This window comes from Eucalyptus grandis, chromosome 1 (assembly GCF_016545825.1).
Source record: "Eucalyptus grandis isolate ANBG69807.140 chromosome 1, ASM1654582v1, whole genome shotgun sequence".
Lineage (NCBI taxonomy): Eukaryota > Viridiplantae > Streptophyta > Magnoliopsida > Myrtales > Myrtaceae > Eucalyptus > Eucalyptus grandis.
Genome location: NC_052612.1, coordinates 704,439 through 730,599, shown reverse-complemented (window position 1 = coordinate 730,599; position 26,161 = coordinate 704,439). Strand labels below are relative to the sequence as shown.

Sequence of the window (26,161 nt, the reverse complement as noted above, 5' to 3'; positions counted from 1 at the left end):
AAATTTATAGGTCATGGCACAATGTGACGTACTTTATCCATTGCAAAAACATTAAAGAATGGTTGAAAAATAAATATTATCAGGTCAAAACCTAACCTGTAGTGAATTAGTTGGATATCTTACCAAACTAGTCGTACATCAAAGAATTTTCTAAGTTAATGAGACATTTATCATTGTACTTGTGCATGGTACTGCTATATAATTTTCACCTATCAAATTGAAAACGAATTAGCTGGGCCCGGCGTGCAAAACAAGTGAAAGGATCAGTAGAAAGCGGAGAATAATAGAACGAGGATGGGGGTGGAATATAGAAAAATGAGCAAAGCTACTTGGAATAGCTTTAGAAATATCCGGTTCATCAATTTTCAAGATGCTTGCCTAACTTCTTTCTCTCTCTTATCTCCTCCCCCCAACCAAACATGAAAAGATAATTGTTCCTTAATGCAATCGGATATTTTGTTAGCTCCCTCTAATATGGATTGCGTAAATTATTAGGGCCATGTAACCAGACTAGTTGTATTCAAAAATTGGACCGGACCTCCTTAAAAACCTGTCCAATTCCAAGTTCCCGTTGGAATTGGTTTGATTACCGGTTGCAAGTGAAGGACCACCCAAGAATTGAATTTAATTTGGAATCGATTTCATAAAATCAAAAAACCTAAATTTTCTCTTGGTATTTTTTTCCTATCTTTGTTTTCTCTATTCTTTTAAATATTTCATGACTCTTCTCTTTCACTCATGACTCACCTTCTTCATAGCTTCCTTGTGGCTTACCCTCGCTTATTCCTTATTCACCTTTGCTTGTTCACCCCATTCATATTTTACTATGAATCATTTTGTTGCTCATATTATGTTTTGTTGTAAAAAAAAAAAAATGCATAAAAGAAAAATAAGTTCTTGGGTAGACCTTGGAACTAAATCGGAAAAATAAATAGGCTCTAGATTTCTTTCCAAAGAAAATCGGGTACAATTAAAAATCAATTCTAACAGTCTAGAACTTATCCACCTTGAAACCAATTGCTCCTATAAACTACCATTGGAATCTTCAATATTTTAACTCAGATACATATTAGTTGCATCAAGACAAAAGAGGCAAAAATTTTGAGAAAAGAAAAACACAAACAATTGCCACATGGCTATTTTCTACCGCTCAAATTGGGCGGAGCTAACTAGAAACCTCTTATTGCATCGATCGGCTAAATTTTAAAATTTAAGGACACTTTTAACGTTTTAGAATTCACTTGCTTTTTCACGACGAATCTCAGGATTTCAAAGGAACATATAATCTTTTTTAAACCTTACACAATACAACACACATGAAGGCACGTGTCGCTTTGCTAGCATCTAATTCTATGAATGACAAAAGCGATAGCAATCTCAATTTCACCAAGAACTTGCCAAAGCATCATTACATCATTTAACATTAATAAAGTCTATTATCTATTATTATATTGGCCATACCTAACACGCTCGAAAAATGTCACGATATCTTAAAAATTTGGTGTCTTAATGACGACCTTAATTTAACAGAAAAGATTGGCTAAATTCCCCCTTTATTCCCCAAAGACGGGGGACAACTACAAAGCATTACTTTATGGTTCCATTCCATTTACGGGGAGGGCGTGGTGGCGATGATCTACTCGATGCGCTGCGCTGCACGATTTGAATGAGCTTTGGATTACCAGACGGACACGGACGCGGACCCCGTCTACGACTCGAAGCCATCCATCCCCATCAGGTGTCGTTCCGGTTTCCCCATCTCCCTCTTACTCTCTCTCTCTCTCTCTTCCGTGCCGAGATCCTGCGTACATACTTGAACTCTTGTCCGTTCCGCCGCAGTAGCTTCCCAGATCTGCTCTCTCTCTCTCTCTCTCTCTCTCTACCCCTCTCTCGGCGTCACCGACACCGACACCAAGGCCTCCCTGCGTGCTCCTTCAGCTGGTACGCATCTCTCTCTCTCTCTCTACGCGAATGAATTGTCTGATGCCGATGCCCGATGCCGATGCTGAATAGGAGAAGCTTTCTTGTTTGGTCTGCTTTTTTTTTTTTTTTTTTTTTTTTTGGGAGAATCGCTTCGAGTTTCTCCTGCTTTGAATTCGATCTGGAGATCCGATGCCGGGTTTGTTCGGAATCGCGATTTTGGGAGTCGGAATCTCCGACGATCTCCACAATGCGCGGAGCGAATTGGCCTGAGCTCCGTTGTTGGTGGAACTTTGTGTTGGGAGCGCTCCGTCGGTTCTGTTTCGAGCTTCGTAGCGGTTGGTTATGGCCGAAAGTTTGGTCCTTTGGGCCGTCATTCTTAGTCCCCGTTTTGACATAGAGGCATCCGTGATGACTTGGTGGGCGATTGGGTTATGGATTTTGAGCTGAGGGTTGCGCAGGAATGGGTCAGATCGTGTTTGAAGTTGTTTCGTGCAGGATAGACTATTTGCGGCAACTCGTTTTTGTCAATCAAACATTGACTTTTCATTAGCTTAATTTGCACTTTGAACGTATCCTACATTCAATTACCCTCGTCTCTTCCTTTTTTCATTTACCCTTGAAGATTGGACATAGATTTCTAGCAAGTCCATTTTTCAGTCATGCATTTTATAGCTAGCTAGAAAGCTAAGTAATTCCATGGTGGTGCATATTGCTTTATCAGAAGACCAAGTCCTTTCACCAAACCTCAAAGCTGTTAGAGATTGTAGATTCTCCCTCTCAAAGACCATCGCTATAATAATTATCCCCTATAATTGAGGTACATATCTGAAGTTTCAGGTAGCAATCTAGGCTTTGGTATCGCTAGCTAGCCAGTGCAAGTTAAAGTCATATCTAGTGGTGGTATTGAGTGAAGCTTAGTCCAAGCAAAGTGCCAGAAAACGTACTAAAGCGTTGACTGAATTATACTGATATCGGCTTCCTCTTGCATCCTGCATCAGGTCAGTGAGCAAAGGATCACGCAACAATCCAAGGGAAATTCCTTTGTGAGCTTTTTCCCCTTTGAATCTGACTGTTACTGGTGCGTGCTAGTTTTCCATCTTACTTCCTGTCTATCTTTCCCATGGTGGACAAAAGAAATGAAAAGCTCTCGAAGATTTTCTTATGTAGTGTGCATGATGAGGATAAGATACATATAGTTGATTAAAACATTGTTTACTCTCCCAGTTCTTCCCAGGCATTAGTCTCTGTGATCAATCTCTTTCCACTGAAGCTCTTCCAGGGAATTGTTTTAGGATAAGACATATAGTTGACTAGAACATTGTTTTAGTGGTGGCTCTTGTTGTCGGTTTTCTTCGGAGCTATTTTATGTTCCCATATGTCCCCTATAATCTCCTCTCTCTGTCTAATGGTAATTTGGGATTTAATCATTACTGTTGAAATCTTGCAAAACAAAAATTATTTGTATTTGGTGGGTGTTGCTTGTTTAAAGCACTGGGAGAATCCACTGGATCATTTCTATCTTCTATGTGCTCTTCGTATAGTTTCTTGCTCATATAAAGAACAAAAAACAGAAATAAAAAAATAAAAAAACCTACAACCCTACTTCAAATAATGATAGGAGACTCATTAAAATCTCAATAGAAATTTAATCACCCTATGGATAAAACTATCAACCCAACCAAGCAAAGGACCTAGTCTATTAAGTCTCTTATTTGATGCATCAGGCCATCTTCAGCAAATTTGGTAGTAATGAATATTTCGACAGTTATCAACTTGTTGGATTTTGTGGGATATGTCACCATTTTCTACCTCTTCCTTGTTTGTCCCTCACCCTATATATTATTTACTTTTACCGATTTAAATGAGAACAAATTAAATGAGAACACTCTGTCAAGAAAAATAAAATTTTACAGCGAAATTCAGGGACTGTTGTTGGTTTTATATGCCATGAGTTCAGTGCATTGGTTAGCCTGTATTTCCTGTGTTCATTGTTGAAATTGGATCCAGTACTAGAGGATTAATGAATGTAGAAAAACTCAGTTTCTATTACAATTACTGTTTACTATGATGAAAGAGGTAAATTGCTGTTTTGTTTGCTGCAGAAAAAACTTTTGAGGGAGCAATTTTTAGAGGGGTAGATATATGAAGAACGGAATTCTGGAATGCAGTAACTGCCGCTCACGTCTTGTCTCCCCAAGTTCTAAAACTGTGTCAAGGGCTTATGACCGACATAAAAGCACCTATCATCAAAACAACGGGCTCTCAATGTTCTTTTGGTTGTTGGGGATTGCATCCTGGTTGGCTTACAGGTAAATTATGAATACACGTATTTACTCAACTTTCTGCATTATTGCATTATTACTTAGGACAAATAGTGAGTTGACTATGAAATGGAGGGAAACTTGCTATTGTGTATTTTACATACAATAAGGAACTTGTATAAGTTTAGCTATTTTGACTGTCTGACATGTTCAGCCTGTAGGCATTTGCATAGAGTAAAGACCTGTCATTTTGTTAGTTCTTATATAGGCCACAGCAAGCAGTCAATGATTGCCATTTTGATATAAGAATTATCTTCTTCAATTTTCATTTCTTGAAAAGCTTGCTTTTGGCCTTTTTCTGAGTATTGGATTTACCTGACGATTATGTTCCATGTCTTTTGGCCAGCCTATTTTAGTTTACATGTCCAAGGTCGATGGAAAATTCAACTTCAACCCTGTCAGTGTTAACTTTTTGACGGAAGCTGCAAAGGTCCTCTTTGCAGTTGTTATGCTTTTGTTCCAGGTAATGTTTATCCTTATCCTAATTTTATATATGAACTTTTTGACTTCAGCTGGTCTGCATAGGATTTTATTATTTTGAACTCTCCATGAGTAAAAAGAAGATATACTAGGAATGGACAATCTATCCATGTTGTCACTTGAGTCTTTAGAAAAATCTGATGTTGTTTGCCGAACAAAAATTATTCCACATTTGCCAATGAATCGGGTGCACTTGTGCTTTCTCAGGTGTATTTTGGCATAGCTAATAAATCCTTGAAACACTTGGTATGTTTCGGTTAGAGGTTAACTTTATTCTGTTATTGCAGGCCAGACATCAGAAAGTTGGCGAGAAGCCATTACTCTCAGTCTCCACATTTGTGCAGGTAATCTATTTCTTTTATTATTATTGTTATTTCTAGGAAGGGGCAGCTGGAGTGCAGAGGAACATCAGAGTATATTTTCAATTTAAGTCATTGTTGTTCTACGGGATTGGCTTGGATCACCATAGTGATCATGCTTTCCAATTACTAGATGCTAATTGAGGAGTATATGAATGACTTGTTTATGGAAGAATACGCCAGCTGGAGCCTCCTATGTGATCTGCAGTTCACCTGCAGACTGATTTTTATTTTTTTTCCAAAAAAAGTACTTTATCGCTACAGGCTACATTAATAAGTCCATTAGAATCTTCTAGCATGCTAAATTGATGATGAAAACTCTGAAGTTCTCCATTAAGGTTGAAGCGGGCTTGGTGTTATTGTAAATGGTGGTTTTTTTTTTTTTTTATCAATGGTCAATGGGATCTGAAATGTGGCTATGATGGGAAGAACATTTCTTCAAAAATTTTGATATCGTTTTAGTCTCTTGTTCGCTGTTGCTGCTATTAGTTATTCAACACTTTTTGATGTTTCCACTCATACGCATGCTTAAGGAAGCACATTATAGGTGAATAAGGTGCATTTTAGAGCACTTCTCAAAATATAAATCATGATAAGCAAGGGTTGGAAATCCCAATAAATCGATATAACTAGAAAGTCCATAAACAAGTTCTTGTATCATTTACTTTAAGAAAATGAGGGAGAAGCTCAAAAGTCCTTTTGTTAATCTGAGAATGCTCTAGTGTCGGGTTTTTTTTTTTTTTTTTTAATTTACTCAGTTATGTGCATATATGTAAAGAATTAAGAACCACTTTCATGAGTAAGTCCAGTATCCTCAATTGAGCAATCAGGGGGAAGAGGGGTGGTTGTTGATTGACCACACCAAACCAGATACACCAATGGACAAAGAGGAAGAATGATAGCAATTAAGATTTCAAACTTTGTGGATGAGCTAAGAAGAATACTAGATGGATTGCCAAGTAAATTCTTCTAGGCTGAGCAGGCTGCATATTTTCGTTCAAGCAATGGAGATAATGCAATAGCTATTGAGAAGAGGAACCTTAGGGGTTCAATCCAAGACTATCTAAGAAAACAAGAAATAGACATTGTGATGTTTCTGAAATGTAAGATGAGCATGGGAAGAAGTGGATTGTGGTGAAGGTCTAAAGACTGCCTGGTGGATTTGGCCTGATTCTGGGGAGGCCCATGGTCCGAATAAGGTTTTTTTTTTGAGTCAAAATAAGATAAGGTCTGAATAAAGCTTTTAATTGTCTTAATTCCCAGATGTTTATGGTGATTGAGGAGACAAAAAGGGAAGTAAGTGGTTGCCGTCTCTCTTCTGTCAAAGGAGTTTCTTGAGACTGATATTATCACAAAGATGATGGATGGGCAAACTTTTTCTTGTGGTTCTTTGATATGGTCTACCATTGACAGATGCTACAGTGTGATTATTTGATGTGAAGTTTAACAGTAGTAGATGCTTCTTTAATAAAAAGTTTCTGAAAAAGAGGAATCGGGATTGTGGCTCGAGCAAAATATTCCATGGATCAGTCCTTGGCTAATGAAAGCCTTTTTAAAAGAATTTGCTATTGAGCCACTTCAGAATTCATACTTATTCTTGACAATACCAGAAAGCAGTGGAAGTTCTTGGACTCTTGGTACTTTATTCATTACACGCAGACATAATAATTCCTGAATTGTCCTATGTTCCAAGCAGTTGTCATCAGCCTCTTATGGACTTGTGTGAAAAATTGGGCGGAAGGAGACGGAACAACAATCTTGGTTGGCAGGAGATTGTGGTTGAATTATTTAGTTCTCTCTCATCTTAGTTACTTTGAAGAGAGCTATAGGCCATTAGGACAGCCTTCGAAGGTGTTGATTTTATGCCACTTCACATAATTGATAATGTCATTAAAATGAAAATTATTATAAATGGCACAGTAGAGTTAGGAGAATTATTGTCCTCTACCCAATGCCATCGGTGCAGGCAGCAGCAATTTATAATGACGGATGACCACCTCTGCATGGTAACTGCACAAGGTCCCAAATAGGGGAAAAGCTTCATACCCAGCTCTCTCTTTCCTTGTGATTCATCTGTTCTTAAAGATTCTTTCAAAGCAGTTCTGATCAACATCATGAGTTCTGCTTATATTATCTTGACATCAATTTTTTCCCCCTTAAAATACGTTTTGCCTTTCTTATAGTTGTCTGGCTGCATTTTAGATGTCTCTTCAGAATTTCTAAAAAGTATGGAGAAAGATATCCAGCCAACTTTTATTATGTGTCAAAGGAAGTTTCTAATCATCACCACTTTTACAATTTTCAACCACCAAGTTTCTAGGTTATTGCTCTAGGAAATTTCTAGCTGTGTCAATTTTGTTTGCTAAGAGCTGGCCACTTATAGAATTCCCATTGACAAAGGTGCATCGTAGCAATATGCAAGAGCAAATATTCATGTCTTCATACATGCAGTAGTTCTCACATTTAGTCCTTTCTTAATGTCTATGGTTTTGTAGGCAGCTCGCAACAATGTGCTTCTTGCTGTCCCAGCTTTTCTCTATGCAATCAATAATTATTTGAAGTTCATCATGCAGGTAATACTCTCCTCAAAAGCCCTTGTGCCAAGTGAAAGGAAAAACTCCCTCTCCCTGTGTGCTGCATGTGTAATGTGTACATTGTTATTGATTCATGTGCAGTTGTCTACGTGCATGTGCCTGTGTTTGCATACTGGATGGTGGTGATGCTATTAATTTTAAAGGAGAAGATAGCCTTCTACTGTTGTCTATTATGCAGGATTTTAAAATAATCAATCTTTTCCAATCTTCAAGCATATTTCCCTTTCGAAAAATTTCCATGGGAATGACAGGTTTATATGAATCTTCTAGAATTAGTTCTTTGTAGTGTGAAACTTTATTGACAATGTTCTTGCCAATGTATATTGTGGCTTGTCTAGGAATGGCAATAGGGCAATTCTCTGAGTTTAGAATACTTAGTGACAAGAGTTCAGTTATTACTGAAACTGGTCATATCTTCTCAAGCCACATAGAATTTACGAAAATGGGTCTGATGCGAAGTTTCTATCTGTTTTCTTCTCCTTTATATTTTGTCTGAGGTCCCACATAGCAGGGATGGATTCCATAAGCAATAAGAAAACCAGACAGCACAAATGCTGCTTCTGGTTTACAGATTTGTTCATGAGATTCTTTAATCATAAAGTCTGAAGTCATTGTTTCTTTTGGAGCTACTGCTTTCCTGTTGATTTGGGATGACTAACAATAGAATCCATCTTTTACAGCTTTATTTCAATCCTGCAACTGTGAAGATGCTAAGTAATCTCAAGGTATTGTCTTAGCTAGAATTTTCTTTGATTGTTCCTTAATGAGAGTAATGTCCATCTCCCTGATTGGTGGTAGATTGGTGTTCTCCTTTTTAGGAGAATAGTGGTCATACCTGCAAACTTTTCCTTTGTGGTTTGCCATTGTGTCCAGGAGGCCATATATATCTTTAAATGTATTTGTATTGATTCTCCTGCTTTTTTCTTAAAATTACCCATTGAAAGTCATCCTTGTTCATTGTAGTGGAGAATGTTTGCCATGTGAATTTACTGCTTTACGTTTCATCTTAAAGTAATTGTAGGGCTTCCCATTTTTAAGATGCTCTTTTTAGGGTAAGGTGTCTTTAATTTCTATTCGACTTCTGTCGCTCTCCAAAAATCAGGATTGTTCTCCAAAGACCTGATGGCACATCATCTTCCTAAAGAAAAAAATGCTTGATCTTTCAATGCTCTTGAAAATTGGCCCCCTCCTTGCTCAGTTTTTCGATAACCCAAGAATTAGTCTCCTTTACCTCAGCATGTGGTTTTTTACTCTTAGTAAGTTGTCTGGCATGCTAATTGTAGATATGAAAATATCACATCGTAAGCTATCAAATTCTCCTGTTTAAACTGGTGTTTAAGCTGGAAAGTCACATTGAGTACTATGCCGATGAAATGTCTCATGCAGGTTTTGGTGATTGCTGTTTTGTTAAAGATTGTCATGAAACGTCGGTTCTCTATAATTCAGGTTGGTATCTCCTCTATATTGTTTCTTGTGTTGTGACCTTGCTTAAAACAAGTGCGGATTTCTGGTGATACTTTTCGTCTATGCTACACTTGTGGCGTTGCTTAATTACGTGAACGTGCTGAACTGATTATTTCTCTTTGACAGTGGGAAGCTCTTGCCTTGTTGCTCATTGGCATCAGTGTGAATCAGCTGCGGTCTTTGCCAGAAGGGACTACTGCTCTAGGTCTTCCTGTTGCTGCGGGTGCATACCTCTATACATCGATCTTTGTGAGTGAGCTTTTTTGCCCTTTTAGAAATGATGGCTTTTCCTTCTCAGATATGCATTTGCAATTGCTTAGCAAGCGTTGAAATGAGTATGAGGAAACCTTTTCTGGATGATATAAATTTGAAAGCAATTTTAATTATGTTTTTCTTTGTGTCTTAGGTTTGTGTGCAATTTTTATTATTCCTTTCTTATGGTATGGTGGAGAATGGATTGTAGTTATAAATCAAGCATGAGACCATTTAGTCCTTGGCAAGAGTTGATTATCATTAGGCAAAACCTTCTTCTTTATCTGTTACACTCACTCTATGGAGAAATTTGCAGGTTACAGTGCCATCTATGGCCTCTGTCTTCAATGAGTATGCACTGAAGAGCCAATATGACACAAGCATCTACCTTCAGGTAAGATTTTAGTCAGTGCAACTTGTTAGCATCTTGAGCTTTTTGCCTAGTTTAGTTACTTTAGGATGCACATAGGTTGCTAAGCTTTTCAAGATGAATATTCAAGACAGGTGTTTTTTACCTAATGCAAGGAATATAGCAGAAAGTTGAGCTGTTTCCTTTTGTATCTTTTGAACCTGATTGAGGAGGCCCAATAATTTGGATCTTGAGAATTCTTTATTTATTACTGGATTATTTTCCAAGAAAGATGTGGCTGCTATCATTTTAATAGCCACACATTTTTTTGGATTAGTACAAAGTTAAAAATGGCATATTAAGCTGTATTTTCCTAAAAAGAATTTCTTAAAAGTAAAAGTAGAAAAGATGGTGAAGTTGTAACACTGAGGACTACTAAATCTAGAATGTTTTGAAACTGTGAACTAAAGATGTACCTAGTGGTTTGGAAGTCAGAATTTAATATTGCAGAGGGAATGTTGTCACATTGGTATTCAGAGACGTCTTTAGTGGAAAGCATTTCTATGTGCTCATTGATTATTGCTTTACGATGAGACCCTTGGAGCACATAACTTTAGTAATCTCAATTTCTTTTCTTCTTTTGCTAAGTACTCATATTGCCCTTTGGCTTGCAGAATTTGTTTTTATACGGGTATGGTGCTATATTCAACTTTCTAGGAATCGTTGGAATGGCACTTGTTAAAGGTATGGACATGAAATGGTTTTCTATTATGATTCCTGCAGGCCACCAGTCATGTGGTGTGGCCTGGTAGTTTCTTCTTCTTCTTCTTTTTTTTTTTTTCCTTTTTCTTTTGGTTTTTGGGGGTGGGGAGACCCAGGATCTGATGTTGGGAAATGCCCAAAAAAAAAAAAATAATAATAAATAGAGAGAAAAGCATTGTTCCTAAAGAGCCTGAATTTCAGTTATACAAGAGTACTTAGATGCTTCAGCATGAAGCTATCCCCTCCCCTTAATTGAACACAATGAGCACTCTATTCCATGTATTTGCAATATAAACTTTTTATTTCTGGCTATACAGTACATCTAATAAAAATACTGAACTTTTAGGATGTTTTTCTTTGTATTTGCATTATTTTTCGTAAAGATTTCCTCCTTTGGGCTATGGAGATTTTCTGCTCTGAGATAACCAATCGAAATCGTAAGAAAATGCATCTTCTCGATTGTGGTGATCATTTTGTGTCATCGCTCTCAGGTCCGGACAACGTTGATATCCTACAAGGACTTTCGAAAGCTACCATACTTCTGATATGTAACAATGCGGCCCAGGGAATTTTATCGTCCTTTTTCTTCAAATATGCAGGTAGGACTGTATGTTTGATTCTTTGAGCTTGTAGCTTTGCTCTTAATCCATTGGTTTGAGAGCTGTAGACCTCCTATGTAATGGAAACGAAGTAATCTTCATGTGCTTTCTGTCTTTTAGATGGGTTAACATCTCTAACATATATATGTATATTGGGGGCATTCCAGATACAATCTTGAAGAAGTACTCGTCAACAGTTGCCACAATCTTTACGGGAATAGCATCTGCAGCTTTATTTGGTCACAGTTTGACAATTAACTTTATGTTGGGAATTTCCATTGTTTTTATCTCGATGCACCAGGTAAGGAGAATTATTCCATGGTTATTTGGTTAAATAGTGGTCTTATATTTGCACCTTTTTTTCCTTCACATGACTCATGCTTTTAATTGTTCAGTTCTTTTCACCCTTATCAAAAGTCAAAGATGAACAGCAGAATGGGATGCTGGAGTTGGTAGAACCGGAGGATAATCACAGGTATGCCTTTACAATCGTGTTGGTACTCTTACATACCTAGAGAATAGGATCTAATCTTGTCGCTGAAAACTTGAACTTTGGCAAATTTCTAAGTAGGTTTAATTCGGACCTGGCTGAAGTCAAAGGGCTTACCCAGATCACCAGGATCATTGGCTGTTTAAGAAAATTATGTTAATGAAGAAGCGCACAATTTTTGTGCTAATAAATGTCTCAGACAAGTGTAGTTGCTCCTATGGAATAAGACTGGATCATTTGATGGAAGATCCCTTCTATTACTTAGCTGGATAGTTGAGTTGACTTTGTTGATCATCTTTCAGGTCGAGGGATTCCTTTGTAAATATGGCAGCAGGAGCTAATGATGAGGTGTGAAATTCTTCATCTTTTATGTACTGATTGTACTCTTTCTACACTTTTGTCATCTCACTGATGCTCATCTTTGTCGATTTGCCCTACTCTCAGGCTACCCATAGAGTTGGATCTGATGACCGGCAACCACTTCTTCCTCGATGAAGTTATTTCAGGTAGTGTTTGTCTCTCCACCTCGATTACACTTGTGTATTCTCTCTCTCTAGGCCAGTCATCTATGAAATGAATGTCATGCGATGTAGTGTCTGAGACTGAATGTGCCATGTAACATATACTTTTAGGCTGAGTTGGGAATTTTGGAAGACTCCATCAATTCTTGCTCCCGTGATTCTCTTTTTCTATACAAAATTGATGTTTGTATGTGAAACTCATTTAAGTTTGTGTGAGATGAGCTTGGAAGTTGTAGTTACTCCAGTAATCTGCGTGTTTTTCAGCATCATAAATGTTGTAATGTGATGCAGCTCAAGTTTTTCATTTCTGGTAATGCAAGCTGTAGCCTTTTTGCTTTTTCCCCACTCTAGGAAAGCTAATTAAAAGTATTATTCTGGCAGGAGTGATTGGTGGGTACAGGATTAGCCATTTATTAAAGAGAAATAAAATAAAGTTATAGAGAAATCATTCCACTTCTTTGGATCCATTTTGCTGGTCATGATGAAGAGGCTCTTGGAAAACTACACTGATGCCAAGCAGGGGGAGGGGAGTGCATAAGTTAGGAGTAGACTGAGCAGGCTCTACATCAAGCGAAAAGCTTCGTGGACCCTTTGTCTTAGACCAGCCAAGAGAGGAGTTTTGCCCCCCTTTTCTTTTTCCTTCTTGCTGTATGCGTGATTCTTTCTAGTATATTATAGTCGCTTTTGAGTATCATCTGATACCAACAAATGTTTTACAGGATACCGTGTAATAGGGAAATGAATTATGCTAGAAATCTTTGAGAATGAAAGGCTTCTCAGTCAATACATTTGTCACCATAAAAAAGAGTACTTGTACATCCTAGAGACTTCTAAAATGCTGAAATCTGTTAAGATGCAGGATTACGGAGTGGCCTTATGTTTCCCCATTTATCCTTGAGATATTCTAACAGTTTAAGCTTCTAGAAAAGCTAATGAAGAGGTTGGGCCAGCAGAATCTTTTTGGTTTGCCATTGGTTGTGTTGAAACTCTCTCTCTCGCTTGTAAGTGTGGGTTGTGGAGCCCTTTCAAGATGCTGATACATACATATCGTTGAGTTCTCGTTCATGGTTGAGGGGGAAAACAGGATGGCAAGCTGGTGATTAACTTTGAAGCAGTGAGGGGGCATGATAATTGATACTGGAAGCACACTTGCTGTTTACAATTTGAAGATCATTTTGTTTTTATGAGATTTTTTTGGTTCGACTCCTGCTTTTGATGCAAAACGGGATTTGTGAGAGGAAAGGAATGTGATCGGGCTCGGATGAGCCCATAATTTAAAAGATACTAAATTTTCCTTATAAAGAGACAATAAGCCCATAATTTAAAAGATACTAAGTTTTCCTTATAAAGATTTCGGGCTTCCCAGGCCCATAAGACATATCTATGTGGGAATGCCAAAGTCATGCTTTGATTCGCATTCCCAAACACTTTCTAATGTGCGTTAACAATTGATTGCAGCTGTTGCACTTGACTAAATAGAAAGAGCTTTTCTTGCTTCTTTAGTAAGGTCATGTTGGGCTTATCTTGTGGGTGACGATAACACCGAGTTAGCGGCGGAGAAAGATTCGACATTCAGGCGAGTCGTCTAGTGGTGTGGTACATAATGAGTTTAGTATGCCTCTCCAAAATGGCTCCTAAACAATTAAAAAGGTGCATGTTGCATTCATGAATCATTGCCAGTGAGATACTGGAAGTAGGTGGGGATGACTTCAAAGTCCGCATGCCCCAAATGAGCTGGGCCCCCACGAACATGTTGTTTAGGAGTGAAGATCTTAAACAAAAATATTTATGGAAAGTCACTCGGTTGCATTTGAAAATGCCAAGGTCCAAGGTTATTGGCATCAACTCATGGGCATAGAAGAGCACCAATTCGTTAGATACTTCCTCGTAGCACGGCTCAAATTAGTGATCTTATTAAAGACAGCTTGGTGCGAGATTACTAAGCTAAACACACTCCCTCGAAATTATCTTGTCTGCCATTCTTTTTGGATCTTTATCAAGAAGGAAAATTCCTAATATGAAAATGATAATTTTGCCCTAAACCTCAATAGATATTGGAGTCATCTAATTCTTGGGTCAAAGATCAAAGAGTCATCTAATTTATAATTGAAAACGTGGACTGAATTTGAAACAAAGTTGTATGGTGAAATTACCAAGGTTGGATCCTAAGATTGCCATTGGTTGGCATGGATTCGGCTTTTCTCCTCCAAAAGCGCTGGGGAGTGTCCTCTGCTTTTTGTCTCATCTCTTTCGTTTGCCTCAACACTCAAAACTCAATGACCTCTCTTCTCTCCCTCTCTCCTTCCTCCTCTTCTCCCTCCTTTTCTTCCTCCGTACTCAACCACCGCCGCCGCCTATGGCCGCCCCGGCTCCGGAGCCACCCCGTCCCTCCCCCTCCTCCTCGCCTCTTCTCCGTCTCCTGCTCCCGGAAGCCGAGGCGCCACCTCCGCCGGCGGCGGCGCCACCTCCTCCCCGCCGCCTCCGACGACGCCTCCTCCGACGCCAGGTCCCCCGCGCTCATCGCCTCCAACGAGCACGGCGTCGTCGAGCTCACCATCGACTTCACTAGCCTGTCCGCCCGCGCCAAGTCCGGCCTCGGCGCCTTCGTCTCCGCCGGCAGGGACGCGTACGCGGACCTGAGCACACTCGTCGCGTTGGACGACGATAATAAGATGGTGATATCCTGCCGGAAGTCGACCGTTCAGTTCGTCGGGAGCGTGGTGGCTTTGAGCTTCGTGGTCGTTTTCGCGGTCAGGGTCGTGGTTCGGTTGGTGCTGGGATTTAGGTCGCGGTTCGGGTATGGGAGAAATGAAGCTGTGGTGGTCAGGAGAGACCGGAGCCTTGGCGGCAGGGAGGTGGTTGTGGGGACAAGGAAGGAGACCGATGGCTCCAGGGTTTTGGATAATCCCCTTTCGCCTGCACTACGGGTGACTGTCGATAGGTCTTCACCTAGAAGGCGTAGGAATATGGCGCCTCGGGTTGAGGAGAATTTGCCTGAATGGTGGCCAGCCATGACGGCCTCATCAGCCGTAGAATTGGAGGTGGATAAGGAGTATTATCAGAGGGAGGCTAATAGATTGGTGCGAGGTCTGTGCTTGTTGCTGTCTTGATTTGCTCGTTGTTTCCTTGCTAGTCTGTTAGAGACATTATACCGTGCTAATATTTAATTTGTGCCTGTTGTCAAGGTTTGACTGTCTGGAATTGGGTTCTCAGCTCTAGAATTATCGGTTGATATGAATAGGGCATAGACTGCTTAGTTAAAGAGTTTAGGAATCCTTCACTAACATTAACACTATGAAGAAATGGGATTTACAGTGCAGAAGAAATTTGTTTTAGTCCCCTTCCTTGTTGCTTAGTCAGACTTTTAGCAGGCATTAACTTCGGTCTTCTTGGATTCTCTGCATCACGCAATACAAGCTAATAGTCTGGCCTTCATTGTCTTATGGTGATCGAATAGACGGTATGCGTTGTTTATTTATCTGTCATTGTGCATTTCTTAACTTTATGTGATGAGGAATATGAGCTGGCCAATGATTTGGGGAATTTGCACTCAGGTACTGCTGGTGCTTGCTTTCATTCTTTCTGGTCATATAAAAGGATACACGCCTGTATCTTCATGCTTAGATTCTTGTAGTACTTATTGCAGCTGCTGAGGCTTCCAATTTCCTTGAGTCTGCGGCTATTTTGGTTACATCCGAACTTTGATGGAAATTTTTTCTTCCCAAAGTTTTTTTTTTCTTAAACATTATTTGAATGGTTCTCTGCATGTGAACAGGAAACATTTATTGCTTATATGTTCTCAATTATGATTGCCTTCAATTATGTCTTCAAGGCAACTCACAAAAATGGTTATGCAGAAATTGTCGACAATAGATTGCATGGAAAGGACATCATGATCGCTGACATAGTTCAAGTTAGTCTTCTTGACTTGTTAATTATTTGGCATGAAGCATTTTATTGACTTGTTTATAATTCCCATGGGTTTGTAATTCCTGTCGCTCTTTTACTATTAAGTTTCAGCAGTCAAAATGAAAATTTTTATGATTAAGAATGTTTGCTCTGAATTATTAGATTGTGCACAATTATTTCTAAACATGGTATTTGGAATTTTGAAGAAAAATTAATTAAAATAACCAAGGGAAAGGCAATTCTCTTCAGGACAGCTTCATTCATGATCAGTTTCCAAGAACTGAGGAAATGTTGCATTTTTGGTTTTCTGTTCCAAGAAGCCTGTCATGATTAGTGCACATCATCTACAAGTTGTATGCTGTATAAGGGTTAACTAAATGCCCTTAAATTATCACAGTTATGCCAGCTCAAGAAAGAGATTATTGATTCATTTTCTCATCCTCTCATGTTATCTCAGTTTCTCTATACTATGACCAAATTACACACCTTGGGTTTTTTATATTTATAGTTTCTATTTGTTGCGTAATGGTTTTTCCTCTGCACCAGTTGTTTATTAGGTGATCCTTTAATGACATTGTGGACTTCTCTTTGCCTGTATGGATGAGCAGTTGCGTCGCATATGCAGGACTTCTGGAATCAGAGTCTCATTTGGCACAGAAAATACTCGCGATTCATTTTACCGTGTGTCTGTTGACTTTGTTCTGAATATGTGCAATCAGTATGTACTTTTAGACTGGACCCTCTATCTAGTTGTTCTTGGTCATCTCTTTTAATCTTTTGAAGTTACGATTTTCTAAGAAATTTATAGTTCTTCAGGTCGGTCCATCTCTTTAGAGATAGATGGGGAAGATCCTAGGCAATTCCTTGCTGGGCTTGCTGGGAACGTAGGGCTTGAGAACATTCGTGCAGCAAGAATTGTGTCTGCCGCTGTTGCTGCACGCACACGATCTGTTTTTCTACAAGCCTGGGTAAATATTTCTCCTGTTTGGTATCTAGTCACAACCTAAGCATGCAAAGTAGCACTCGTGAGCCATTGTGACTTCTGGGAATTGGGGAATCTAGTTATGCTGAAGAATAAAATGACTTTCTACTGCCTAACTGCGTGTCATTACTTTCTCGTTATTGGGCTTTGTGACGACATGTGCAAGGAATAAAATTAAGCAATGAAACTAGCAGTTGTATGACACGATTGATATCTTGAAAGGTGGTTTATGATATTGCTCAACCCATACAATACTTACTAAAGGCATGATCTTTCAATTATTTTCGTAATCAGGTTGACTGTGTGAATTCCTAAATTGAGTGGCACATTGTTTCTTTGTATTAGCTGATATTGTGGAAAACTGATTAAGAGACACAGGAGAAATTTGTTGCATAATTTCTTTAGTAACAAATTATCTTGTAGCAAAAATAAGAGCAATGGACTTTAGATTAATCCTTCTTTTATTAGCTGATATGGTGGAAACTGATTAAGAGATGTGGGAGAAATTGGTTGCATAACTTCTTTAGTAACAACCCTTCTTGTAGCAAAACATAAGAGCAATGAACTTTAGATTAATCCGGGATTGAACTTTGGAACATCAGCGCTATTTGGTCATTGGAAACATTTTGGTTTTGAGTGTTATTTTCCATGGAAGTAAAATAACTGGTTTGGGAACATGTTTGGTAGCCTATCCTGTTCTTGAATATTTTGAAAACTAAGAACAGTTCCTTGAATATTAGAGAACAAGAGAGGGCTGATTTCACTGTGTTCAAACTGGAATGTGAGGAAAAATGAAATTATGTGAACTACTTTTCTTGCTTTTTATTTGGGTTTGAATCTTAATTGAAATAAAGTGCATGGAAGTATGTGGATTGTGTGGATTGTGTGAATTGTCATTAGTACCAAGCATAAATTTTAGAAAAAAGAAACACGACGATGAAAACTATTATTTTGAAAAATTTTCAGTAAAACCGTACACGAAGAATGAATGCTAGAACCAGAGATCCACAGGGTGGATCAGTTATGGGGAAAATGTCTATCTTTGAATAGTTGAAGCCATCTAAGGCAATATTGATGTTCTGCCACCTCATGATTTCGTCATAAGCAACTTGCACATTTTATTGCAGGCACTGGAAATGCAAGGTGAACATTCTGAAGCACTAGCTCACCTGTCAAGTATTTGTGTTCTTCACCAGATATTCCCTCCAAGAGACTTTTCTGTATGTACCCTGTCAGAAACTTTATTAATTCCACAAGCTTTGATTCATTTTCAGAATTATGGTCCTGATCAGGAGCTCTATACATACAGATGTTACCAAAGTATCTTATATTGTTTCAACTGTTTATGACTGAAAATTAACATAGATATATGCTTTATGCATGTCCAATTTATTAGCTGTTAGTAGGTGCACTTTTGCTCTTAAAAGTAGCCTTTTTGTTACTTAATTGCATTATTATCTAAGCATTCTTGATCTCGTTTGTAATTTTTATCCCTTTACTCTTTTTGTAGCCTGAGATGGAAATGGTGGCTCTGGGCCTCGAAAAACAATTAAAGCCGGAACAGAGGGAGTATCTACTGAACATGCTTGTCGGCGTTTGTGGTGAAGAGCGACCTAAAAGCCTGGTAGAAGCGTTGGGTTTGGTATGATCTCTTTACTAAAACATTAAGAAGTTTCTCTTATAGGATTTCTTTGGCTATTAGGCAAGTTGAATATATGTGGTGCAATCGCACTTGAAAACTTGTGAAGGAAATATTCGGAATATCTCACTAACTGATTGTCATCACTCAGCACATTTAGCATGACAATGCAATTTCCCTCCTGCCTATATGCACCACCTGCGTTGTCTCTAGACCTGTTTGTGGGCTTGGGCCAAAGTTTTTGCTCCTAGTGCTCTGGCCTTGGATGAAATTCAAAACAACATGTGATCATCATAAAGTAGGTGGTAGGAGTGTGTGCAGGGTACGAGGTCGGGATCGTATTTTGCCTTGTGCTGGAACTTACCTATTTGACCTGTAATTTTTGAAAACCTTCAATATGCCTGGACCCTTTTGGAACCAATATGGAACTTAAAGCTTGTTGATTCTACAAGTGATGCAATGTCTTATCTTTTTTTCTTTTTTCTCAAAATGTTCCTGTCGAGCAAATTTAATTTTTATTCACCTACTGATTACCAAGTAGGGGTGATCGGTTCCCGGTTTGCTCCGGTTCCACCTTGGAACCGGGAACCGGACCGGGAGCACCGGTTCCCAAAATTGCGAACCGTGGACCGGACCGTGTGGTCCTAGGACCGGGAACCGGACCGACCATCGGTTCCATCGGTTCCGGTCCGGTCCGGGTCCGGTCCAAAAAAATTAACTATACTTTTTGCACTAAAGAACTAAAGAGTGACTGCGCTCTTGACTGATCAATTCAATCGATTCTCGGGCAATTCAACAAAACTAATCACACGTGTTCCACGTGCAAAATATTCAAAATTCACTTGTGTGATTCACGGGATCTCTTGAAGTCTTAGTCCCACGTCGAAACTATCAAGGAGATTTTTTCTATAAATAAAAGAGTAATAAAAAGGATTTTAATGGTCTCTTGGCCACATAAGAGGTTGCTACCTCAAATTGCAATTTTGGTTGCAATAAGTTATCATGTTTATATGTTTTATTAATTCTATGTATATAAATTATATATAAAAGTTTGGTTCGTCCGGTCGGTCCGATTCGGTCCGGTTCCCACCTTGAAACCGGAATCGGACCGACCGCCACCGGTTCCAAGATTAGGAACCGGGGGACCGGACCGCCGACCGTGGGAACCGCCCAAACCGACCGGTTCGGTCCGTCCGGCCGGTTCCCGGTTCGGGCGGTTCCCGTTGCACACCCCTATTACCAAGAAACACAACCATGGAGCACACAAATTACAGTAGATCCTCATTCTATAATTCCAAGCTCACAAGAATACTCATTTGCAATTCCAACATTTTAGCTTAGATGGATGAGAGGAATGCTTGTATATTTACAGGTATAAATAGTGAATATCTCAAATCATAGGTATATAGTATTAGGTTCATCAGACCTGGAAGAATGCCCATCTGTTTTAAGGAAATGGGTTGTGCATATGGATAGCATGAATAGCAGATAAATATGTCCTAATGCATTACATTACATTTCTATACGTTGCTTGCACAGGTAGAGGTGAGTATGATCTCAAGTGCAACCTTCCCTGTACGTAAAACTTGCTAACTTTTAAGAGTGTTTTTCTGTGATACTTTCCTTGAAGTCAATCCTATGATAACGGTTTTGGTGGTTCTGCTCTATAGCTTTCTTGCATACCCTAAATGTTACTGGACATTCATTGATGCTTTGGCCTCCTCTCAATTTATGCTTCTATCCTAGCAATCTTGGATCTGTCTGGCTTTGTTCAATAATATATATAATTATTTTTTTTCAATTTTGTCATTGTAGGAACTTTCTGTTGATGATGGTGCTGGTGACCATTATGAAAGAAGCCTTTCATAGAGCTAGGTAGAGAGTAAACAATAAGTTTGCTTTAGACAGGTACAAGAGCAACTGTACGTTGTATTCTTTTCATACCATTCTTGTCGGAAAAGCATACTGGCAAATGTATCGATCAGTCCTCAATAAGCATCTTTTTAAACTATAGAATTCACTGTGAAGTGGTTGGTATAGGCCCACCAGTTGTTCAATTACTTGTGCCCCACTTTACCTCTTTGTGGCAATACATGTATGTTATTCCTTTGATCTCAAGTCTACTGAGCCCCGGGTTCTTTCTGGTAATCTCCCAATGTTCACTGCTGCAACGACGATGATCCGTACACCCATTTTGGACAAGTGCACTTGGCTGTGTGTTCTTGATAGCGCAATCTAGCCTTCTGAATTGTGTTCATGGAAGCCGACATGGTCATTCATTTGTTCTTGTGGGGTGGGGGGTTTTTTTGGTGGTCTATGCTTGTATGTATGGCGGGCACATCCCAGCAGATGGCCGAGGATCATCGATGTTTGAGCCTTTTCGAAGTAGGGATGGTGTTTGCAGTAGTTTGGACATAGCAGAAGCATTTACTGAATCGTGAAGGAAGAGAACACTGAGAAGTAGGTTTTGCTTGATGTTCGAAGGTGGGGAATCGTCCATAGGATATCCCTGGACTTGGGAAATACCGCTACCACATGATCATCGGTTGGCAGTTTTTAAAGAGAGATGTGCTGCGAGTGCGACAGTTGGAAAAAGTGTTTAGTGAACCCCAATTAATCCAGCGAAAAAGCTAAATTTATTTGAGTTACATATTATTGTACGATAAAAATATATATATTTTTGAAGACGACTTATTTACAATTTATGCTGCTTCAGTAATTGGAGAAACTGAGGAAAAAGAAAAAAAGAAGATAGCAACTAATGGAAGTAAAAAATAAATAAAAAAATCCAGGACACTTGAAAGTAAAGTACACGGAAAAAATCAAACAGACTAGCAACGTAAAAGAGTTAAAATTTGAAATCAGTGAATGAAGGAAATTAAATTATTTTTAAAACACAACTCGTTGGACAAAAAAATGAAAATGCATCTGAATGAAATTTTAAGATAATATTAAATTATTTTTCAATAATAACTTCATAAAAACTAAAAAGAAAAATAAAATGGAACTTTGCATATTTTTCTCATGGGAAATTGACATAAATAATTTCTGAATTTTAATCTAATTTGATCCATAAGCTTTTAATTTGTTTAATATGATCCATAAATTTTAAATTAATATAGAATGTGATCTATGAACTTTTAATTTAGTAATATACTTCCTGAATTTTGAATAATTATAGAATAATAATATCTTGAATAATATAGAAATATTTTTATATAATTTAAGATTAGATTTGTATATTAAATTAAAGTTGAAGAATCACGTTAAATAAAAGTTTCAGGGATTAAGCAACGTATTATGTCAAAGTCTTTGTGTCATTGTCCCTTTTCTCATTCGTTCGGTGATATCATAAAGCTGCACACACATATATATACATACATACACATGGAATAAGAAACCGTTAGTCGCGAAACTCTCCCTTCGTCTCCCTCATCTCCATTTCCCTTCGTCTTCTCCGCTGATCTCCTCCTCCTCCTCTTCTTCCTCTTCTCCGTCTTCTTCTGCTGCTGCGTGCCAGTGTAAGGTGAGCGCCTCTCGCTTTCGTCCTCTCTGCTCCGGATCCGTTCCTCATTCCCACGCTTCGCATGCCGCGAAGCACCAACCCCGAGCTCAAGCTAGGGCTTTCCGGCCGGAAACATCGCGTTCGCTCGACTCGACTCGATTCGATCCGATTCGATCCGATTCGATCAATCCGTTTTCGTTTCCTGTTTGGTCGATTGATTGATTGATTGATTGATTTCTGCTCGATTCCATTCATCGCTTTCCGCGCAGGTTCACCGCCGCGCGATCTCCGTCCCGATTCGTTCCACCTGCTTTGGATTAGCCGAGGTACCTGTTCTCTCGCTCTCCTCATTCCCAGCGCCGCCTCCGACTTGACTTCCGTCGCTCTCATCTGGCGGTTCCTCCTTTTGTCGATTCTTTCTATTGTCGATTCCAGCTTGCTGTTTGGGCACGGGAGCGCCGCCACTAGCAGTCGCGATGGTTTCGTTCGAAATGAATGACCGCAAAAGTCCGTGAGATCTCTCTTCTCCTTTTGCTGTTGTTCCTTCTGTTCAGCCATTTATATGTCTTGTAAGATGTTTGTTGAGTCGTATTTGGCATGCAAATTGAGGATTGGGACTCTGTTTTGTGAATCGAATCAAAGATGTAGGTGTACGTGTCTGCAAACTACAAATATTGGCAAAATCGCTTCTGAAGTTTTTTATTACTCTTGTATGATAAATGTCTGCGGAATAGGATTCTGTTAGGTACATACGTAGTAGTGCCTGTAATTGTTGGTTCCAACTTCATTTGAAACGGAGGGTGCTCTCCTAGTTTTTCTCACTTTCTTTGGCAGAAATAGATGTCGAATGAAGTCATGTGGGACTCTCCACTTAGGCTGGATCTGTTTGAGTGTTTGTGAGATGTAGCCGTCAGTTATGCTATATGCTGTATTCGTATCTGTGCGGCAATGTGATGTAGCTAATCCATTCATTTGGCCTTGCTTCAGTTTTGAACTTAATTATGACATGAAGGACTTATCAATGTTATTTTGATGGATATGAATGTCTAGTCTATGTCAGCTTATGATTTATGAGCAGGGAGGGATACAGTAGGTTTCTGGTCAAGTAAGAAAACCGTAATAATCATATTCGAACCATTTATGTCTAATCTGAAAATTCTTCGGTCCACAAAAAAGTATAAAGAGAACAAGTGTCATCTGGAAATTCAGTTGATGATGTGCTGGGATATGGCCCAATTTCCCCCCCTCCTCCTACCCCACTGCTGTCACTGCAGATTTAGCAATACAAGATTGAGAGAAAGGGAGGGAGAGTTCAAATGGTCTTTGTTTCTAACTGAGTGGTAAAATTTTCTACTAATTTTGTCACTTTACCCAATTATGGTTTAACTGACTATAGAAAGTAGATTTGGTAGGTGAGTGTTGCATATAAACGTTTAAATCAGTCCTTCAAAATGTGTAAGACTCTGACTGTAACTGTCAAGTTACTAGACAAAGTTGCTGTTTTGGTACCTGATAGGTGTTACTCTTGACATGCATTTCTCTTTGCGTGTGGGACTCAAACTCTCTTTTACAGTCAGTATTTGTGCCCTTGATCACCAGTGTCATTAAAATTTCTTTGTTGTAATCAGAAATCGGGCTAGGCTTGACTGGATTTGGTATCTTCTTCTCATTTCTGGGAATCGTCTTCTTTTTTGACAAGGGACTGCTTGCTATGGGAAATGTGAGTTTCTTTACCTGGCTTCTGTTGTGTGGCACATCTTTCCTTGTGTTCTTGTTGTCCTACTTTTGATAGGGTTTCCATTTAACTGGCCTTTTTTCCTCTCAATCAGATTCTCTTCCTCTCAGGAGTCTCTTTGACTATAGGACCGAAGTCGACCCTGCAGTTCTTTATGAAAAGGCAAAACTTCAAGGTTCCAAGTCTTTCCTGACACCTCATAGAAACTCTCGGCATATAAAGCCATGCTCCTGCACTTTAATCTTCCTTTTGACATTTTCTATATTTCTTGATGGCCAGGGAACAATCTCGTTTGGTGTCGGCTTCTTCTTTGTTATCATAGGATGGCCCATTCTTGGCATGATTCTGGAATCATATGGTTTTATTGTTCTTTTCAGGTCTGCTCCTTTCATTTGTCAGCAGTCTCAAAATTATTGTCTGTTTAACTTAAACTAAGCTAGCTCTCTGTCTGCAGTGGTTTCTGGCCAACTCTAGCAGTTTTTCTACAAAGGATACCTATCCTTGGTTGGTTGATTCAGCAGCCATACATTAGATCGGTATGTGTATCTGTTTTCTCAGTTTTTTAGGCCCTTTGGTCGATTTATTGCAACAGCAGTTTTGGTGGTTTTACTTTTGTTGTTATAAAGATAGGGGCATGGCCTTTGTTGTTCTTTGGCGAACTAGTTGGTGAAAAATGAATAGAGGATGATGAACTATAATGACATTCATCAGTCCTCAAATTCTTTAACATATGGCTTGCTAAAAAGTTGTTTGCGTGTTGGCGTTTCAAACTCATACATGCAGTCGTGTATTTTTTGAAAATGAAAATTTAATTATGTGTTAAACTCCATTTATCATCAGTTATGTCCTTCGGAAATGCTAGGATTTATATTTGGACACTGGTGGTAGTCCAACTCAGTTCACATTATTCTGGACAGGATCTGAAAGTTTAAAATGTGAAGCAAATGTAGTTTTGGCATGATGCTATCATGGACTTCTGTTCATCCAGAAATGTAATGATAAAACTACTCTCAGTCTACTATGAGGAATAATTGATCATGATAATCTCTTTAGAAAGCTTGGTTGAGTGGATGGTGCGTCTCATAATGGTAAGTGATGCCCAGCTATGTGGACTCTCTCTATTTGAACAGCTTAACCATTTACATGTTTCCCTCCAACTTGAGAATATAGTTTGAGCTATGACATGAGAGCTACATCGTTAGATTTGATGGAACAATGATACCTAATCTTTATCTTTTACATAGAAAAAGGTGATTAGGTAAAAGCGATTAAGAGATGCGATTTATTTTGTAGCATTTAGTATATGTGAGGAATAGAAGAATTAATGTAGCCTCCTGCATCGGCAAAGTGGTTTGCATTGCCAAATTAGGTTGCTTTCCTTTAGTAAGTTTCATGAGTGGCACCCCCCACCATCATGGCTTCTTTTTGTTTACACCTGGATGGGTAGGGGACACACTTTTGAAATTGTAATGGCAGATCTCCTTGATTGAACGGAAAACACCACAGGTAAGCATTTTCAAAAGCAGATGGCGAAAGGGTAAAGATATTCTTGTCTATCCAGTTGAACTTGGGGGCTAAGTTTATCTATCTATTTAAGTGAGAAGTGCCTTTTGTTTTACTTAATGAGCATTCAGAAATTCCATTATATGATTTATGTGGGACATCATACAACATCCCATTCACATGCTGTTCTGTTTGGTTTTTGCAGTTCTTTGATCGTTACCGAGGGAAACGTGTGCCCGTATAGTTCTGAACTTGCAGAGCGGGTGATACTTCTGGTTTTTGTGTCCGCATTAAGCCCCATGTAACATATGGATTTGTGGAGACAAATTTTTTGTGCCTCTCTCGTTGGAAACGGCAATTGATAAAAATGTGTCGTGACTCTTGTGATATGCCTTTTGCTAATATGAGAGGAGGAAGAAGGAAAGGTTACGTGATGTGGCGGGATTTGTAGTCTCTTTCCTTCGTTTGGTGGCGATGGTCGATCATCATTGACAGCATCCCTTGGGCTTCTTTTCCCAGATAAAAGCGAACATTAGATTTGTTGCAAAAAGATGTAACCTAGCCTTTTGCATAGCACTGTCCATATACCAAAGTAAAGCTTTTCCTCGGTTTTTCCCCTTTCCAACATTCAACTTTCATTTCAAGTCGACTCTCTCTCTTTCTCTCTCTCTCGTGCTTTCTGTATATGTGGGCTTGGTTTGAACAAAAATATAAGATTTGCTCCACTTAAGTGCATGTTTCATCGATCCACCCGCTTTAGCATTTTTAACTGAC

At 39.0% G+C, this 26,161-nt stretch overlaps 3 protein-coding genes across 4 annotated transcripts; all 3 read left to right on the top strand.

The window, feature by feature from the left end:
• Positions 1–1,612: 1,612 nt before the first annotated feature.
• Positions 1,613–12,932, top strand: LOC104445265 (CMP-sialic acid transporter 2). Its single transcript, XM_010059223.3, is given in 18 exon segments — positions 1,613–1,941; positions 2,922–3,001; positions 4,026–4,156; positions 4,159–4,232; positions 4,591–4,707; positions 5,012–5,068; positions 7,579–7,656; positions 8,358–8,402; positions 9,064–9,123; positions 9,268–9,390; positions 9,710–9,787; positions 10,417–10,486; positions 10,996–11,103; positions 11,271–11,404; positions 11,499–11,578; positions 11,896–11,941; positions 12,038–12,099; positions 12,496–12,932. Coding segments are annotated over 15 exon segments (1,212 nt in total). The 5' UTR covers positions 1,613–1,941; positions 2,922–3,001; positions 4,026–4,065; the 3' UTR covers positions 12,089–12,099; positions 12,496–12,932.
• Positions 12,933–14,319: 1,387 nt separating this feature from the next.
• LOC104445122 lies at positions 14,320–20,762 on the top strand. Of its 2 annotated transcripts, XM_010058968.3 has the most exons (7): positions 14,325–15,201; positions 15,972–16,027; positions 16,632–16,741; positions 16,832–16,991; positions 18,133–18,225; positions 18,516–18,647; positions 20,460–20,762. In XM_010058968.3, exons 1-7 carry the CDS (start codon positions 14,391–14,393, stop codon positions 20,511–20,513), a joined length of 1,416 nt encoding a protein of 471 aa, XP_010057270.2. In that variant the 5' UTR covers positions 14,325–14,390; the 3' UTR covers positions 20,514–20,762. The 2 variants fall into 2 exon arrangements, with proteins under 2 accessions (XP_010057329.2, XP_010057270.2); XM_010059027.3 differs by lacking the exons at positions 15,972–16,027; positions 16,632–16,741 and having other exon boundaries at positions 14,320–15,201; positions 16,840–16,991.
• Positions 20,763–22,024: 1,262 nt separating this feature from the next.
• LOC104445044 (vesicle transport protein GOT1) lies at positions 22,025–26,019 on the top strand. The gene is made up of 8 exons (XM_010058878.3): positions 22,025–22,170; positions 22,419–22,475; positions 22,585–22,656; positions 23,778–23,869; positions 23,979–24,059; positions 24,164–24,261; positions 24,339–24,420; positions 25,593–26,019. Exons 3-8 carry the CDS (start codon positions 22,626–22,628, stop codon positions 25,629–25,631), a joined length of 423 nt encoding a protein of 140 aa, XP_010057180.1. The 5' UTR covers positions 22,025–22,170; positions 22,419–22,475; positions 22,585–22,625; the 3' UTR covers positions 25,632–26,019.
• The last annotated feature ends 142 nt before the right edge of the window (positions 26,020–26,161 follow it).

Coding starts and splice junctions, on each gene's coding strand:
- LOC104445122 (XM_010058968.3), top strand. CDS start 14,391: ATGACCTCTCTTCTCTCCCTCTCTCCTTCCTCCTCTTCTCCCTCCTTT. Junction 16,028..16,631: donor TGATCGCTGACATAGTTCAA/GTTAGTCTTCTT, acceptor ATGGATGAGCAG/TTGCGTCGCATATGCAGGAC. Junction 18,226..18,515: donor TCCCTCCAAGAGACTTTTCT/GTATGTACCCTG, acceptor CTCTTTTTGTAG/CCTGAGATGGAAATGGTGGC.
- LOC104445044 (XM_010058878.3), top strand. CDS start 22,626: ATGGTTTCGTTCGAAATGAATGACCGCAAAA. Junction 22,657..23,777: donor CGAAATGAATGACCGCAAAA/GTCCGTGAGATC, acceptor TGTTGTAATCAG/AAATCGGGCTAGGCTTGACT. Junction 24,421..25,592: donor AGCAGCCATACATTAGATCG/GTATGTGTATCT, acceptor TGGTTTTTGCAG/TTCTTTGATCGTTACCGAGG.